This window comes from Staurois parvus, unplaced genomic scaffold, assembly GCF_062004578.1.
Source record: "Staurois parvus isolate SC_StPar_1 unplaced genomic scaffold, SC_StPar_1.0 ptg000122l, whole genome shotgun sequence".
In the NCBI taxonomy this organism is placed as follows: Eukaryota; Metazoa; Chordata; class Amphibia; order Anura; family Ranidae; genus Staurois; species Staurois parvus.
In genome coordinates, this window is record NW_028317918.1 from 879883 (window position 1) to 895391 (window position 15509).

The window sequence follows — 15509 nt, forward strand, 5'->3', positions numbered from 1 at the left end:
ATATATATAATTTATTTTTTTTTTTTCAAAATTATTGGTCTCTTTGTTTATAGCACAAAAAATAAAAACCGCAGAGGTGGTCAAATACCACCAAAAGATAGCTCTATTTGTGGGAAAAAAGGACATAAAATTTCACTTATCTACAGCATTGCATGACTGCGCAATTGTCAGTTAAAGTAACGCAGAGCCATATCACAAAAGATGGCCTGGTCAGGAAGGGGGTAAATCCTCTGGAGGTCAAGTGGTTAAGCTCTGACAAAAAAAACTGGAAACGGATTGGTTTCTATGTAGAGCTGTACCAGATTTTGCACTCTCCAGTTCTAGTAAATCAACCCCATTGTGTCCTGTGAATTATCCTGTTATAAAATGCATCATGCCTCCAAAATCACATACATCGAAATAATTTTGAAAGAACTGTTTAGCGCACCAGAACATGTACATGCACTGCTTTATCCTGTAAATGGGCACATACTGCTAAAATACGAAGCAACACATAGTCAACTGGTATGACTTAATATCTGTGTATGCCTTTGCTGGGGAAATGGAATTTTTCTTTCACAAGACAAATGTATGTTTTTGGTTAAAAGTCTACAAGAAGTATTTGCTGTTGGAAAGTTCCACTTTATAAATTGGAGCTTCAGCTGAAAGGAGTGGAAAAGGGTTAGGACCTCTGTCAGGTTGCTATGTCCGTGAGATATTTCCTTGCTCTCTATGTGGTCACGATTTGGAAACACAAAGGGCAGTAAACAGCCTTTGCCCACTCATCTAACTACTGAGTTGTGATTTACAAATAGTGCCAGATTAAAAACAAATAAACAAAAAGAACCCACTAATATGAAAAGTTTACATTTTGGAAGTGGGACTTTATTATTGCATTATTCTGCATTTTGTTGAAATGCACAAAAAATACACCTTGACAATCATTACATTGCACTTTGCATCCAACTTCAGTGTATGTAAATCTGTGTGGTGGTGCAGTTGAAGGATGCATTCACACTTTCACGTAGTGGGAACAAGCGTTTCTGCTCACGGTTTTGGTTGAACAATTTTGTGTGTTACACAGAGGGCAGCCCTATGCATGTTTGTCGCCCGAAAATAAGCTCATGCTCCATTTTGGGCAACATACATAGTGCTTCTTTAAAACTTGTGATTTAATGGCACCCAAAAACTCTTTCTGACGCCCTTTGGGATCCTGGGCACAATCACTGTGATTCTGTCCGCAATCCAAAATTGTGAGATGTAAACGGGGCTGAACATGCTGTTAATCCGTGTGAACATGTTTATGTATGCTTTACATAGAATTATCTCATTGCAGTTTAGTGGAATCCAACAGCGTATGTTTTAGGAGTAGGGCCTGTGCTGGGTGGAATGCAGTAACTCTTCTACAGAATCATGTCTTGTTTCTTTGGTAATGAGCCATTTTACTTCTTATCAAGTGAGCAGATGTTCTGAAATTTGTGTGAACTTGTTTTCACTGTCTGTGTTTCCTGTTTCTATAAAAAGTATGTGCTTGTTATTTCCAATCCATTCTTTGCTTTGGTTAAAGGAGTACGACCTCTTTTCTGTAGTAGAATCTTGTATCTCGTGAGAATACTGAATTCAGTGGTTTAATTTTAGACGGTTGCATTTTCCTAGCAGTACACAGTATATCTACAGTTCCTGTATTCACTGCCTTGGAAGTTTGCATGTTATTGTCATAGAACATTGAATCACAGTGGACTAATTTATTTATTTTTAGACACTGATCAACAGAAATAGGCTCTTTTATGTCAAAATCAGAATAAACCCCTGCCAAGCGATTTTAAAGCTAAAGTTTGATCTGTTTGTAATTTTCCTTCCTCTGTTCCTCCTTTCTCACTCATCAGCTTTCTAATTATTTTTTAATAAAACCTTTCCAGTCTAATAGCATTCCTTACTTTAGACCAAATGATGTAATCACTGTGCCACTGTGTTTCTCTATGAAGTGCAGACCATGGCTGGTGAGAGGGGCAAGCAGAGTGCTGTCAATAGCTTTAATAAAAAATATCACATCATCCTGCTTCAGTACGTCTCTCAAGGGTCCTCAGCCCTGATGCAAGCAGTGAGCTGGCTGTTTGAAGAAGTTACGCAATTATCAACATGCTTTAATGGGGGGGGGGGGGGGGGGGTCTGTCTGGACAAGTTGGCATTCCTAAGCAGACTGCTTTTTCATGCAGACTGCCCTAGCAAAATGCCTGCATGTGATGCTGAGTTTTCATCATTGAAAGAACTGAAATCCAATAAATGAAAGCGTTGGGCCAAGGACAGTAAGGTTGGGGAGGAAAGAGAAGATGCTGATGTTTTACAACTGGGAAATGAGGTAGGCTCTATCTGACTTTCTGCCACTTTTAATGCACGGAGGTCCACAGTATACCGTAAGCAAGGAGAGGAGCCTGTACAACTATGCTTTTAAAGAACCAATAGGAAAGCTCAGGTGGTGGGAGAAGTTGAGATTTACATACAACTTCAGGTGCTTGTATCCCTGAGTGTTCAGATTGCTTGACGTAGAACAAAACCTCTGCGTATATATTTGTCATCTCATGCTCCGTGTGGGTGGCCCAGGTGACAGGTCTATGTAATATTTTCTAGTATATGAGTCTCAGTCTGCACTTACTGTTTTTTTTTTCCCCCCATCATATATACTAATCTCTTATTTGGTGTGTTGCTGCACTCTTTGAACTCCCCCACCCAATTTTCTCTCACGGGGGGTTCTGTCTGGCAGTGCTATTTAGGAGAATTGGGGTGAAATTAATACATAATTTTTCCATAGCACACATTCATCCTAGCCCCATGTATTGCCTAGCAAACTGTTTAATAGTCATATATACTGTATATGTGAGTGTGTAACATGTTGCCCTTCAGGTGCTCATTGGTCCTTGTGACCCTGGCTCACACATTGAATGAGACTTGCCTCTCCCTAATTCTAAACTCTTTGCTGTTCACTGATATCCCTCAGGCTATTAATTAGTCAGTGTGTTGTCTGTGAGTGACTTTATCTTCAGAACATATCAGGATGGCAGACATAGAGGTCCTGTGGGGCAGAGACAAGCACTCAAACAGGGTTGGTATTAAAACTACACTTAGGTGGCATATTTCTAATGCAGTGAATATAACATTCACTAAATATTCACTGCAAGTCATTCTTCATATGTGTTAAATTACAGGGAATGATTAAAGTGTTACTAAACCCAGGGCCCTGCATTCACTATATCCGGTCTCCTACGGTACACAGAACATGGAAATGCAATTATTTTAGTAAATATAAACTGCTAAATCCTTTTCTCATCAGCAATTAGAGCAGTCTTGTGACTTCTATCAGTGTTCAGCAGAGCACTGGTTAAAGCTTGTAGGAGGAGTTTCCTTTCTGCTCTAGGAGGATGTAGAACCCCTGACCTCTGTCTGGACAGTGCAGATTGGCCCTGTGCTGATCACATGTACTCTCTTTCAAAAAAAAACAAAAAACCTCTCTAGCAATACATACTAAACTGAGCATGTGCAGAATGGCTAAGGGTTCAGTCTGTCTTATCAGGAGATAAGACATGGACATTTGAACAAGAGGAGGAGCAGAGAAGTCAGGATTAAAAGGCCTTTTTATGCAATGCAGGGGATTAACCCCTTAGGTTCCACAGTGAGTATGACAAGCATGCTATACTGCATATACAGACTGATTTTACTGTTGTGAGTTTAGTAACACTTTTACAACTTGTGAATGTCACTTTCATATGCTATATAACTAATGACTTTCTGATATTTATTCATTCACTTTCATGCTCTGTAATTTTTTTTTTCTCTTTCATACACATCTTTTATCAGGAATTCTCTACCATTTCTATCTGTGACTTATATGGCTGTTACCTTGATGTTTATAATAATTATAATAATCAGCCAATAATAACAGCCAACCCAGATGCTGGAGTGTTTTCAGTGTTCCTGCTGGATTCTGGAAAGTGCAGCAAGCTTACTCTGCTACTTGCTGTAGTTAATAGACATGACAGTACACATGGGACTGGATGCAGATAGATTGTAAACACAGTGGCAGCTAAGTATCTAAAGATAAAAATATATATTGTCCCTTCTCCAGCCTTGGCTGAATATGTTCATGGTGATGTTTCTATCACCCAGGATAAAAATCATGTCATTTTTCACTAACTGTTTGTATGCAAAGCATTCTGTGGAACAAATATGCATATTTTAGGTTCTTGCCCGCTCATTAAATGAGAAAAAATATGCTGAAATATGGGAAGTATGCATCATGAGACAGATATGGGTTGTACTGCGTAGCATGAACCAGCATTAACTTGTGACTTTAAGGAAGAAGTTTAACAAATGGAACCATGAAATGTTGAAATAGCCATGGACATTATGTGGTGAAATTTGATTACGCATCAGGAACCACTTATTCTCCATTGAGCCATATCTTCAATCCATATGTAGAAAGGAGATCTGTACTTTTCATGAACCAAAGGGCTGCCTTTATCAAATCTTATTTCATCCAGTCTTGGCACTGTTTTAAACCTTCCTTTCCTTTACAGCCAAGGAAGCTGTTATCTTAAGCTGGCCATAAATGGGTCAGTTTCTTTTGCGTTCAGCCCATAGCTTCAAAGAAAAAAGGAACCCAGTTCCTCCATCCACACATTCAATGTGGATGGGGAATCCTCCCTGCTGTGCATTGTATTATTACAGCGGGGAGACTCTCCTACCATCAAAATACACAGATCAATGCTACAGCCTATTGCCTGTGGTGCCGACTGGGCGAAAAAATACCGACAGGGCAGTTGAGCAGAATTTGATTTGTAGATCATCCAATCCCTGCTGAATCAGCCAAACTTCGATCCATATATGTCAAGCTTTAGGGCTCGTCCACACTTGACTGTTGTTCCAACTCTTGCCAAATGCCCCTATAGTGTTTGACAAGCGTTGGTTCTGTGTTTGCGGATGCTGCATGCGCGGTTTAGCGGGAGTTGCTAGGCATTTGCCAAGCGTTAAAAACGCCCCACAAATGCCTATAATGACGTTTGAATGGTGTTACCGCTCCAAAAATGCGTTGCAACCGCACCGCAAACGCCGGCTGGGCGTTTGCGGAGTGGCTCCATAGACTTAAATAGGAGGCTTCATCTCCTCCTGATTCGACCAGAGGCATCCGTTTTGCCGCGACGCTAACGCTCCCGTTTGAACAGCACTATGTGCTGCAATGTGCAGAATTTTCCCAGGCGTTTGGGAAACGGTAAAAATGCTTCCCAAACACCTGTCTGCCGCTTGCTAACAAGGCTAGTGTGAATGTAGCCTTAGTCTCTGTTTGATCTGCAGTTGCTTTGGTGCTGCACATGGTGCTTGGTGGGTTTAGTTCTGCTTTAAAAACTTCTAGATCTTGGCCCTCCCCAAGTCTGTGACAGTGAAAGGAGGAGCACTAGGATGATGGGCCCCCCTGTTTGTCAGTCTGGCTTTTTCTCTTTTCAGCAAGCTTCTTGCACAACACAACTGACTGGCTGCTTGTGCTGTGTGTGGTTACTTGTGTATGGGGTGGAAGAATGGTCCTGGACTTAAACTGTTCACGTCTAGGGCTGCTCATCTGTGCCTGTACGCATGTACAGTTGTGTTCAAACTAATAGCAGTCAGACATCACTAACCTGATCAATCACTGTTTTTGGTAGAAATGATATTTCTACATGGCAAATAATTTATTAGCAGGTGTAGTAGAGTAATAGAAATCCAACAGACCCAACAGTTATGACATGCATGCTGCTGATTCTGTGTAATTGAATCACTAATTGAAAGGGGCATGTTCAAAATAATAGCAGTGTGGAGTTCTATTAGTGAGGTCATTCATTCTTTGAAAAACAGGTGGCAATTATTGCCCTTATTTAAGGAAGGAAGGCAGCAAATGTTGTACATGCTGGTTACAGTGCATTTCTCTCTGAAATTCTGAGGAAAATGGGTCATTCCAGACATTGTTCAGAAGAACAGCGTACCTTGATTAAAAGGTTGATTGGAGAGGGGAAAACATATAAAGAAGTGCAGAAAATGATAGGCTGCTCAGCTAAAATGATCGCAAATGCTTTAAAATGGCAACCAAAACCTGAAAGACGTGGAAGAAAGCGAAAAACTACCATTCAAATGGATAGAATAGCCACAATGGCAAGGACTCAGCCAACAATCAGCTCCAGGAAGATCAAAGAAGGTCTAAAGTTACCTGTGAGTACTGTTACAATTAGAAGACGCCTATGTGAAGCCAAGCTATCTGCAAGAAGCCCCCGCAAAGTCCCAGTGTTGAAAAAAAGATTTGTGCCAAAGAGCACATTGACTGGCCTAAAGAGAAATGGCGCAACATTTTGTGGACTGATGAAAGTAAGATTGTTCTTTTTGGGTCTAGTGGCCGGAGACAGTTTGTCAGACAACCCCAATACAAGACAGAAGTTGCAAACAAGGATGAATTTGCACAGACATACCATCAAGGAACATAAAGAAGATGACCTTTGCACACATGTGGGACACCATTTCGCACAACCAGGCCACACAATGGGAGACCTCAATATTTTAGTTCTTAAAGGAAATTTCAAATCCATTCAGGAAAGAAAAACTTTTGAACTAAGAATGATAATTCTATTTGACACAGGAGATAACGGCCTGAATTTGGACATGGGATTCCTCAATCATTATCCAACAGTTTTATCACCTCAAGCATGACTGCCTCTGTGTGAGTGTAGTATCCCCCCCCCCCTCGCTTTTGCTGTCTGTTATCTCTAGCCTATTTTTTTTTTTTCTTCATCCCTTCTAATATTCTGCTGAAACTTTGTGATTTGTATAGTACTGCTTGGACCTTGAAGAAGGGGACATCCCCCGAACGCTTGTCCTCAAAATTGTATGTTAGAGCAAATAAAAAAAGTATCACGGACAGTACTTAATTGTTTCTGTCGCAAATGCACTAATACGGCTACAATCACCTCAGACGACCCCCAAACACCGAATTCAAGCCACAGTACACTGTGAAGACAGTGAAGCATGGTTGCGCAAGCATCATGATATGGGGATGTTTCTCATACTATGGTGTTGGGCCTATTTATCGCATACCAGGGATCATGGATCAGTTTGAATACATCAGAATACTTGAAGAGGTCATGCTGCCTTATGCTGAAGAGGAAATGCCCTTGAAATGGGTGTTCCAACATGACAACGACCCCAAACACACCAGTAAACGTGCAACATCCTGGTTCCAGACCAACAAGATTGACGTTATGGAGTGGCCAGCCCAATCCCCGGATCTTAATCCAATAGAAAACTTGTGGGGTGACATCAAAAATGCAGTTTCTGAGGCAAAACCAAGAAATAGAGAAGAACTGTGGAATGTAGTCCAATCATCCTGGGCTGGAATACCTGTTCACAGGTGCCAGAAGTTGGTTGACTCAATGCAACACAGATGTACAGCAGTTCTCAGAAACAGTGCTTATACAACTAAATATTCATTAAGTGATTCAAAGGAAAGCCAAATCTTCAAACATTTTTCAGTTTATATAGTGAATGTTTGATTTTGTAAAATGAATACAAACGCTGCTATTTTTTTTGAACAGTCTAATATTCACTTTTCAATTTTTTTTACAAGAACAACACAAATTTGATATATTTTTCTTCATGTTTTGATTTGGAATAGAATGTGTAGTGTTCCCAATGCATTTGTGTGTATGGAAATAAAAGCTATTAGAAGGATTTTGAGCTGTATTCACTTTTTTCAACACACTGCAATTATTTTGAACACAACTGTAACTTCTCAGATCTGCGGTTATAGGCGTACAGCTGCAGCAACTTACATACTGCATTTGCCGTTGGATGCGGCTCTATTCCAACACCTGTGACTACTGTGCCAGAATATGCTTGTTCTTGATGGTGTATGCCTGAATGTGTCCTTGTGCATGAATCCTAAATTGACATGAAAGCCAGACAAGTTGCGTCCTCAGAAGGAGAAGACAGATTAGCGAATTAAAGTAGTGTAATGGGGGCCTATTGGTAAAGCCTGTTACTTTGCCCTGAATGGGAACAGTACAGGTTTATATTAGGGGAAAGAATTTAACCTGGGTAAACATAGCACCAAATCTCCAAAACATGTTAGTAAAGTGGAGCTTCACCCAAAAATCCACTCTTCCTTCTCCCCTCTTCATTTACATTCATTAGGCACATAATTGTTTTTTTTGGGGGGGAGTGGGAACCTAGTTTTGACAGGTACCCAATCCCACTTTCCCTCGCCGAAGGTCACCCCCCCCCTTTTCCCCGCAGCTTTTTGGAACACGTCACAGGTTCCGGAAAGCTGTGGGGCTTGCTCATGTGCAACGGGCAGCCAGCTATTAGGCCACAAGCAGTCATAGCCGGCTGCCCACAGTTAATATGCCAGCGCCGGGGACCAAAGACCGCTGAAGAAAGTGGCCCAGGTGAAGACAGCGTTGGATCCCTGTTTATTAAAAGTCAGCAGCTACAGTTTTTGTTGCTGCTGACTTTTTTTTTTATTTTTCCACAAGTCACTGAAGAACTGCTTTAATCATTGAGTGCCTCTGGACTGTGAAATCGGTGTTGTACTGCAGAGGCCAAACTAACATTATTGAGCTATACAAAGACCATTCTTGGAACAAATGGTGCTGACTCAAGAACTGCTTTATTCCCCAGCTTTACTGTGCATATTGGCTGTATAACATGGATTTTCTGTGTTAAATATATTTAGAGATCACTTGCGTACTCTAAGCTTTTTTTCCATAAATTTTTGTAATGAACTTGTCAAGTTGGTAACTAGGTTGCTTTATTGTTATCACAATTACACAATGCGTAATAAAACCGCTTTTATATATACATATATATAATATACACTCATCAATTTTTTTAAATTGCTGTTGCAGATTATTCAACCTTTTTTTTTTTTTTTCCCTCCAGGCAGTAAATTAGAAGACTGCTCGCAATGGAACTTACAAATGACAGCTTTGTCCCAACTATTACTCAACTTGAAGGATATCTCTCTGAACACAATTCCAATGTTGTTTGGCTGCTTGTGGGTAAGTTATTATGTGTGTATATGTATGTGTGTGTGTGTGTGTGTATATATATATATATATATATATATATATATATATATATAAAAAACATTCATAAAGTATTCAGATCCTCTTCTCTTATGTTGCAGCCTGACACTATAGTTGTTTAAATTAATTTTTTTTATCATTAACCTACACTTAGTACCCCATAATGACAGAGAAAGAATAGAATTTTAGAAATGTTAGCAAATTTATGAAAAGAAAAACTGAAATATCACAGGCAGAAGTATTCAGAACCTTTCTTAGATGTTTCTGCACCTTGATTGGAGTCCACCTGTGCTAAATGAAATTGATTGGGCATGATTTGGTACACCTCTCTATAAAAGGCCTCACAGATGACAGTGCATACTGTATCAGAGCAAAAACCAAGAGGTCAAAGGAACTGCCTGCAGAGCTCAGAGACAGGATTATTGCAAACATGGAGATCTAGGGAAAGATCCAAAAAATATTTCTTCTGCTCTGAAGGTTTCTATGAGCACAGTGGCCTCCATAATTCTCAGATGGAAGACGTTTGGCACAACCAGGACTATTCCAGGAGCTGGTCGCCCGGCCAAACTGAGCAATTGGGGGAGAAGCGCCTTAGTAAGAGCGGTGACCAAGAACCCAATGGTCACTCTGACTGAGCTCCAGAGATCCTGTGTGGAGGTGGGACAAAGTTCCAGAAGGACAACCATCACTGCAGCCCTCCACCTGTCTGGGCTTTATGGCAGAGTGGCTAAACTGACAAAACACGTGAAAGCCTGCTTGGAGTTTGACTGCAGCCAGAATTGAGACAGACATGTTCAGCAGTATTATGCTTTCTTGCCTGTGTAACTCTCTCTGTCCCTGTCTCTCTGCTTGTATCCCTATTTTTTTAAATCCAGCACCAGGGATGATGCTTGTATGAATGACAAGTGTCCTGTGTGCTGGTGGCTGCTCTGTTTCTTGTAATTTTATTTTCAGGTACTTATACAGCGCCATCAGTTTACGCAGTCCTTTACATATATTGTATATTCAGTCCCTGCCCTCTACGAGTTTGCAATCTAAGGTCCCTAACTCAAATTCATATATACACATATTATGGCCAATTTAGACAGAAGCTGATTAACCTACCAACATGTCTTTAGAATGTATGTGGAAACTGGAGTACCCAGAGGAAATCCATGTAGGCACAGGGAGAACATCGTGCAAACTGCAGGAGGTAGTGCTGTGGCTGGGATTCGAACCAAGGACCCTAGTGCTGCCAGGCAGAAGTGCTAATCACTTAGCCACTGTGCTTCCGTTCTCTGCTCCCCCCCCCCTCCCCGGATGCCCCCACAGGTGTGATCTTCCAGTGTTGTGTGGGTTAGTACAAGCGGCTCCACCTTTCACAGGCACTCGTCAAAAGTGCATAGTTTTCTCACCCTTTCCCTTTACCCCCACTGCTCTATTCATAGAAGCCATACTGTCAGTTCCTGCAGTGACAACTGCCCTATTAATGGAGGATGGGCAAATTAATGAAAGGTCCAGCTCCTCCATTCACAGAGCACTTTTCATTGTGAGAATCGATAGAAATGGCAGGCATAGTTTGCATTTCTGAAGAGTGCCTGTGGCAGGTGGAGCTGATCGTATTAACCCTGCAGCATACTCATCATTTATGTAACTACCGCCACTGGTGCTGATTTAAAAATATACCATAAAAATCGCCAAACCTAAGCTTTAACCTTTCTAATACAATATAGACTCTATTTTGTACTCCGATGCGGTAAGATACCGCTTAGTGACTGGGCCCTCTACTGACCCTGGGCTCTCAGGCAATGCCCAATTGGTCAGTCCGCCCCTGGTCCTTGCCTTCAAGGAGCTTACAGTCAAAGGTCCCCAACTCACATTCATACATAAATACAGTATACTGGGGCCAATTTAGACTGGAGCCAGTTAGCCTATAAGCATGTGTGTTGGAGTGTGGGAGGAAACCCACGCAGACACACGGAGAACATGCAAACTCTAGATGGGTAGTGCCGAGGTTGGGATTCGAACCGACGACCCTAGTGCTGCCAGGCGGAAGTGCTAATCAGTTAGCCGCTCAAATTGCAACAAAACATACTTTTTTTTATTAAGGTTAGGTTAGTTTTAAAAATAGTGTTACTGCACATAAAAAGTACACATTTTATTCTGTAATTTGTCCTGACACTAAAATTATGATTCTGGTACAAAGCACCACAAGGTTATCTACAAATGAAATAAAGTGTTTTTTTTTAAATGGGAAATGTGTAAATTTATGTTCAATGTGTAAAATATTAACAAGTTACAAGTTTAAATGTTAATAGATAATAAAATAGAAGCAAACAAACAAAATCAGCAGAAAAATGATAATTGAAGGGAGAAGTAGAATAAGGAGTTAATTAGAGCTGATTACTGTAAACTAAAGGTTAATAAGGGGTTCAGTAAATTAACATTTTATTTAAACCCCCCCAAAAAACAACTTTTTTCTTTTTTTTTAACTTGCTTTAACTAACATCATTTGCTTATCTAAGTTCATTACCTTGATGTGCAGATGAACAGAAATACAAATGTTGTTAAGCAATATGTTACATTGTATCTTTCTATATACTGCCTGAGCAAGTGTTATTTACAACTAGTTAAAGCCCAACTCCAGTCTCAGATGTTTTTCGATGCTTTTAGGCATACATATATGAGAAATGTAGGTTTCTTTAAGAATAGAAGATGAAAATTGAAAGTTATAAAATGTTTCACCATAATTTTAAAAACAAAGTAGAAATAAAGAGAGAAATACTAAGTAAAACAACGAGCTTGTGCTTTTTGTAAATGAGAGGGTATAAATAAAAAAATTTCGAAAATTGTATTTAAATGATTTATAATAAGCTTCATGAACATTGTGTTTAAAAAATTATAAATAATTATATATATAATATGGAGCATTGATTTTTGGTAATGTCTCATAATTTTTTCATTTGAAGCCTATTGATTTTTCCCAGGCAGGGGTTGTTTGGTTTTAGTTTGTTTTTCACCATACGTTTTATCCCTATAATTGTTTTTGATTGTTCTGCTTTGTTTGATTCTTATTTTTCTTTAAGCATGTTTGTTATGGTAAATATTTTATGCTGAGATATTGTATGGATGGTTTGTTGGGTTACAAGTTAGTCAGTTTGTGCCAGAAACTGTCATTCAAGGTCAGGAAGTCTTAAATAGACAGATATTTTGTGGTCCGTGTTCACCTTAGGGCTGTGTGTACCCTTTAAGTCATATTTATTTTGCCTTTTAATCTTTAATAGCAAGTTGAGGAAGCATGCAAAGGATCTTAAAGGAACATTTCCACGTGTCCATTTCTACATAAAGATAATATGTAAAAGAAAAAAAAGGCCAATGCTATATGTTGGATAGACAAAATTTTGAATGGACACAATTTTGAAAGTTCAAGAAATTTCTCAAAGTGTCCTACTGTAGGTAGGACCCTTAGGCTCCATTCATACTTAGGTGTTTCAAATCTCGGGCGGAATTGCTGCAATTCTGCCTGTAATTTGAAAACATGCTGTGACAATGTGAAAACTCGTGAGCCATTTTTTCTGCGATTGCAGGGCATTTTTCCACACAACAAACATGCCCCGATTGCACAAGCAATTTTGTGACATCTCGGGATTTTGTTTGCGCGATTGCAATGTGTTTTTCGTGCGGAAAACTGTGCCAGCAAAAATGCCCTACGTTTTCAGGTGCCATTGAAATGATTAGCACCTGTACACATGATCACACGTTTTCACATTGTCACAGCGCGTTTTCATATTGCGAGCAGAATCGCGGTGATTCCACCCACGATTTGAAACGCCCTAGTGTGAATGGAGCCTTAACTAGGCCTTGTCTACACATTCAGAGAAGAGGCAGTAACAGCTGGCTGATCTGTTTTTCTTGTTTATGTTATTAGATCATTTTATAGAAGTGGTTATGGGTGGTACTGTACATCCTGTAAAAGGATAGCTCCAGACAAAAATGTTTTAAATGTTTACATTTTAGGCAGAATGGGTCAGAGCGAGTTTTTTTTACAGTGTGTGTCTCCATCTGGGAGACTTCTCATTTCCTATAGGTGAGAAATCTCTCCAGTGGGAACTTCCTTGCAGTAAAATGGGACAGATTGTCAACTTTTTATTACTATTTGAGTATTTTTCTCCTGGTGACAATCTCTCCCTTCATTTCTTCTCCTGTTACAAGCTATCAAAAGGGTAGAAAGTGAAAAAAAAAAAGTTTTGGCTAGAGGTGGTCTTTTAAGTTGAGCACATTTATAAGGACAAAATTGTGGTTGATTTTTGGATTGTTGCAATGTCCTCTGATGTACTAGTGGCATTCTGGGTTTATACCAGTGACTTATTACATGCATTTTTTTTGTTACAGCTACCATCTTGTCCTGTGGATGGATTATTTATCTAACTTATTACAATTCCAGAAATATAGGACTTATTTTAACACTGGTATTAAATCGATTGTACAAACATGGATACATACACATTGGTAAGTAATCTTTTGAATCCTTATAAATAGTGTTGTACCTTGTTAACCATCAACAGAAATAAGGGAATTATCACATGGGTAGTGGGTTTACATGACATTTACAAATTCTTTCTTTTTTTTCTTTCTCTCTCTCTCTCTCTTTCTCTCTCTCTCTCTTTCTCTCTCTCTTTCTTTCTTTTTCTCTCTCTTTCTCCCCCTCTCTCTCTCTCTCTCTCTCTCTTCTCTTAGAGTAACTATCAAATATTGCATATGGGCATTATGTAGTGCTTATCAGCAAGAAGGTGGAGTTCTTGACTGCTTTCTACTGCTCTATCTCAACGTATATTGTTTGGTGAATTATGTCATGGTGAACCCCTTAGTCAATGTTTGTATTTTATCAGTGTTAAAACCGCTATAAAGCATCCTTTTCAAAAGCATAAACTTTGGACCACTTTGCCAATTCACGTTGTTCAGTTACCACTCCTACTTTGATATATTTTTTTATATTAAGACAATGAATTAAAATAATTTATCTATACTGAATGGTATTTGAAGGCTAATCTAAGGAACTCTCTAGGCAGACAAAAAATTAGCTAAATAGAAGCTAGTATTGTCAAGCTTTATGTTCTCCTTTTGGTCTGTGAGAGTTCATCGTTTTTCCAATATTCTAGACCCGAATACTATTGACAGACATCAGACACTCTATATTTTTATTAATATAGAAGATATATTCCCTTTCCCTTTTTTTTTATTCCTTTACCTTTCTCTTTTTCTTTTATTTGTATACTTATTTCTTTTCTTTTCTTTCCCCTTTGTATTTTTTTTTACTTCTTGTTACCTCTCTTTAATTTATGTTGGTATATAATTATGGGTAACTCAGCTATATTAGCTAAATGATAAATACTCATGCATGCTTCCATTATAGTTGCAAACATAAATAATGATTATTCAATTGACTGTGAGGTTTTGCGACTGAACTATCGAAAATCTTTATTTGATATACTGTTTACCATTATCAATATAGTTGAAAAATCTTATGTCTGTGGATTTGAATCCAATACTGTAAATGTACTCTTATATACTGTACCTTTCTTTTTTTTTTTTTGTTTTGTTATACTGTCTTAATTTTTGCTTTGTTGCTTATAATTTGAAAATATGTAATAAAAAATGTTAAAGAAAAAAAAAATTATATGTGAACAGTCAGGAACTTGGCAATTTCAGAAGAAGTTCAGCAGTGGCAGCTTCTGTATATTTTTGGTTGCAGTATTAATATAGAAAGTTGTAAACTAGCTACTAGTTGGGTTTTTTTTGTGGCTCAGTACAGCAAGGTAGTTTTGATGAGTTGCCTGTGAGAAGCAGCAGTGCCTACATATGTAATGAACAACTATGCCTGTGCTCATGTACGTTTTTTTTTTAACAGATATATATATATTTTTTGCATAAAAGTAGAAAATGATTCAAAACTCAAATATGTCTGGTTGGTACATAGTGCAAAGATACATAAAAATGGTACAGTACATAAACAGCAGCGTATACAATGGAGGGCATAGATATTTCTCTGATACGAAAATTTAAGCAGCAGAGTAGTCCAGGACAAGGAGCAGTTTATCCTCATAAAGCGAAGATGCACAACAAGGAAAACAAACATTCATAATTCAACCCTCGGATAGATGGGGAGGGGAGGGGAAAAAAGGAGGGGAGAGAGGGGATGGGGAAAGGGAGGAGAACCAGTAAAACAAAATCTTAAAGTTAAGAAAAAGGGGTCAGCAGAAAAATAGGGGTCAGGGGGCAACCAAAGACAGTAAGTAAACGAGGGCAAAAACCACTTGCAGAGAGGCAGAGACCCCAAGTACAGTGCACTTTTTTTTTTGACATGCAGCTCATGCAGAGCTAGAAATACCATTCATGAAAACACTCTTGTACAGTTAGGTCTATATATATTTGGACACAGGCACAATTTTAGTTTGT

General features: G+C 39.0%; 1 protein-coding gene across 11 annotated transcripts in view; it reads left to right on the plus strand.

Moving 5' to 3' along the window:
- The window catches only part of BLTP1 (bridge-like lipid transfer protein family member 1), a 478785-nt gene that overhangs the window by 39926 nt on the left and 423350 nt on the right, over nt 1-15509 (plus strand). For all 11 annotated transcript variants that reach the window (XM_089672161.1, XM_089672163.1, XM_089672166.1 and 8 more), the window contains exons 2-3: nt 8929-9047; nt 13446-13562. In XM_089672161.1, the coding sequence (XP_089528287.1) occupies nt 8954-9047; nt 13446-13562 (211 nt within the window). In that variant the 5' untranslated portion in view covers nt 8929-8953. The remainder of the gene's footprint in view (nt 1-8928; nt 9048-13445; nt 13563-15509) is intronic.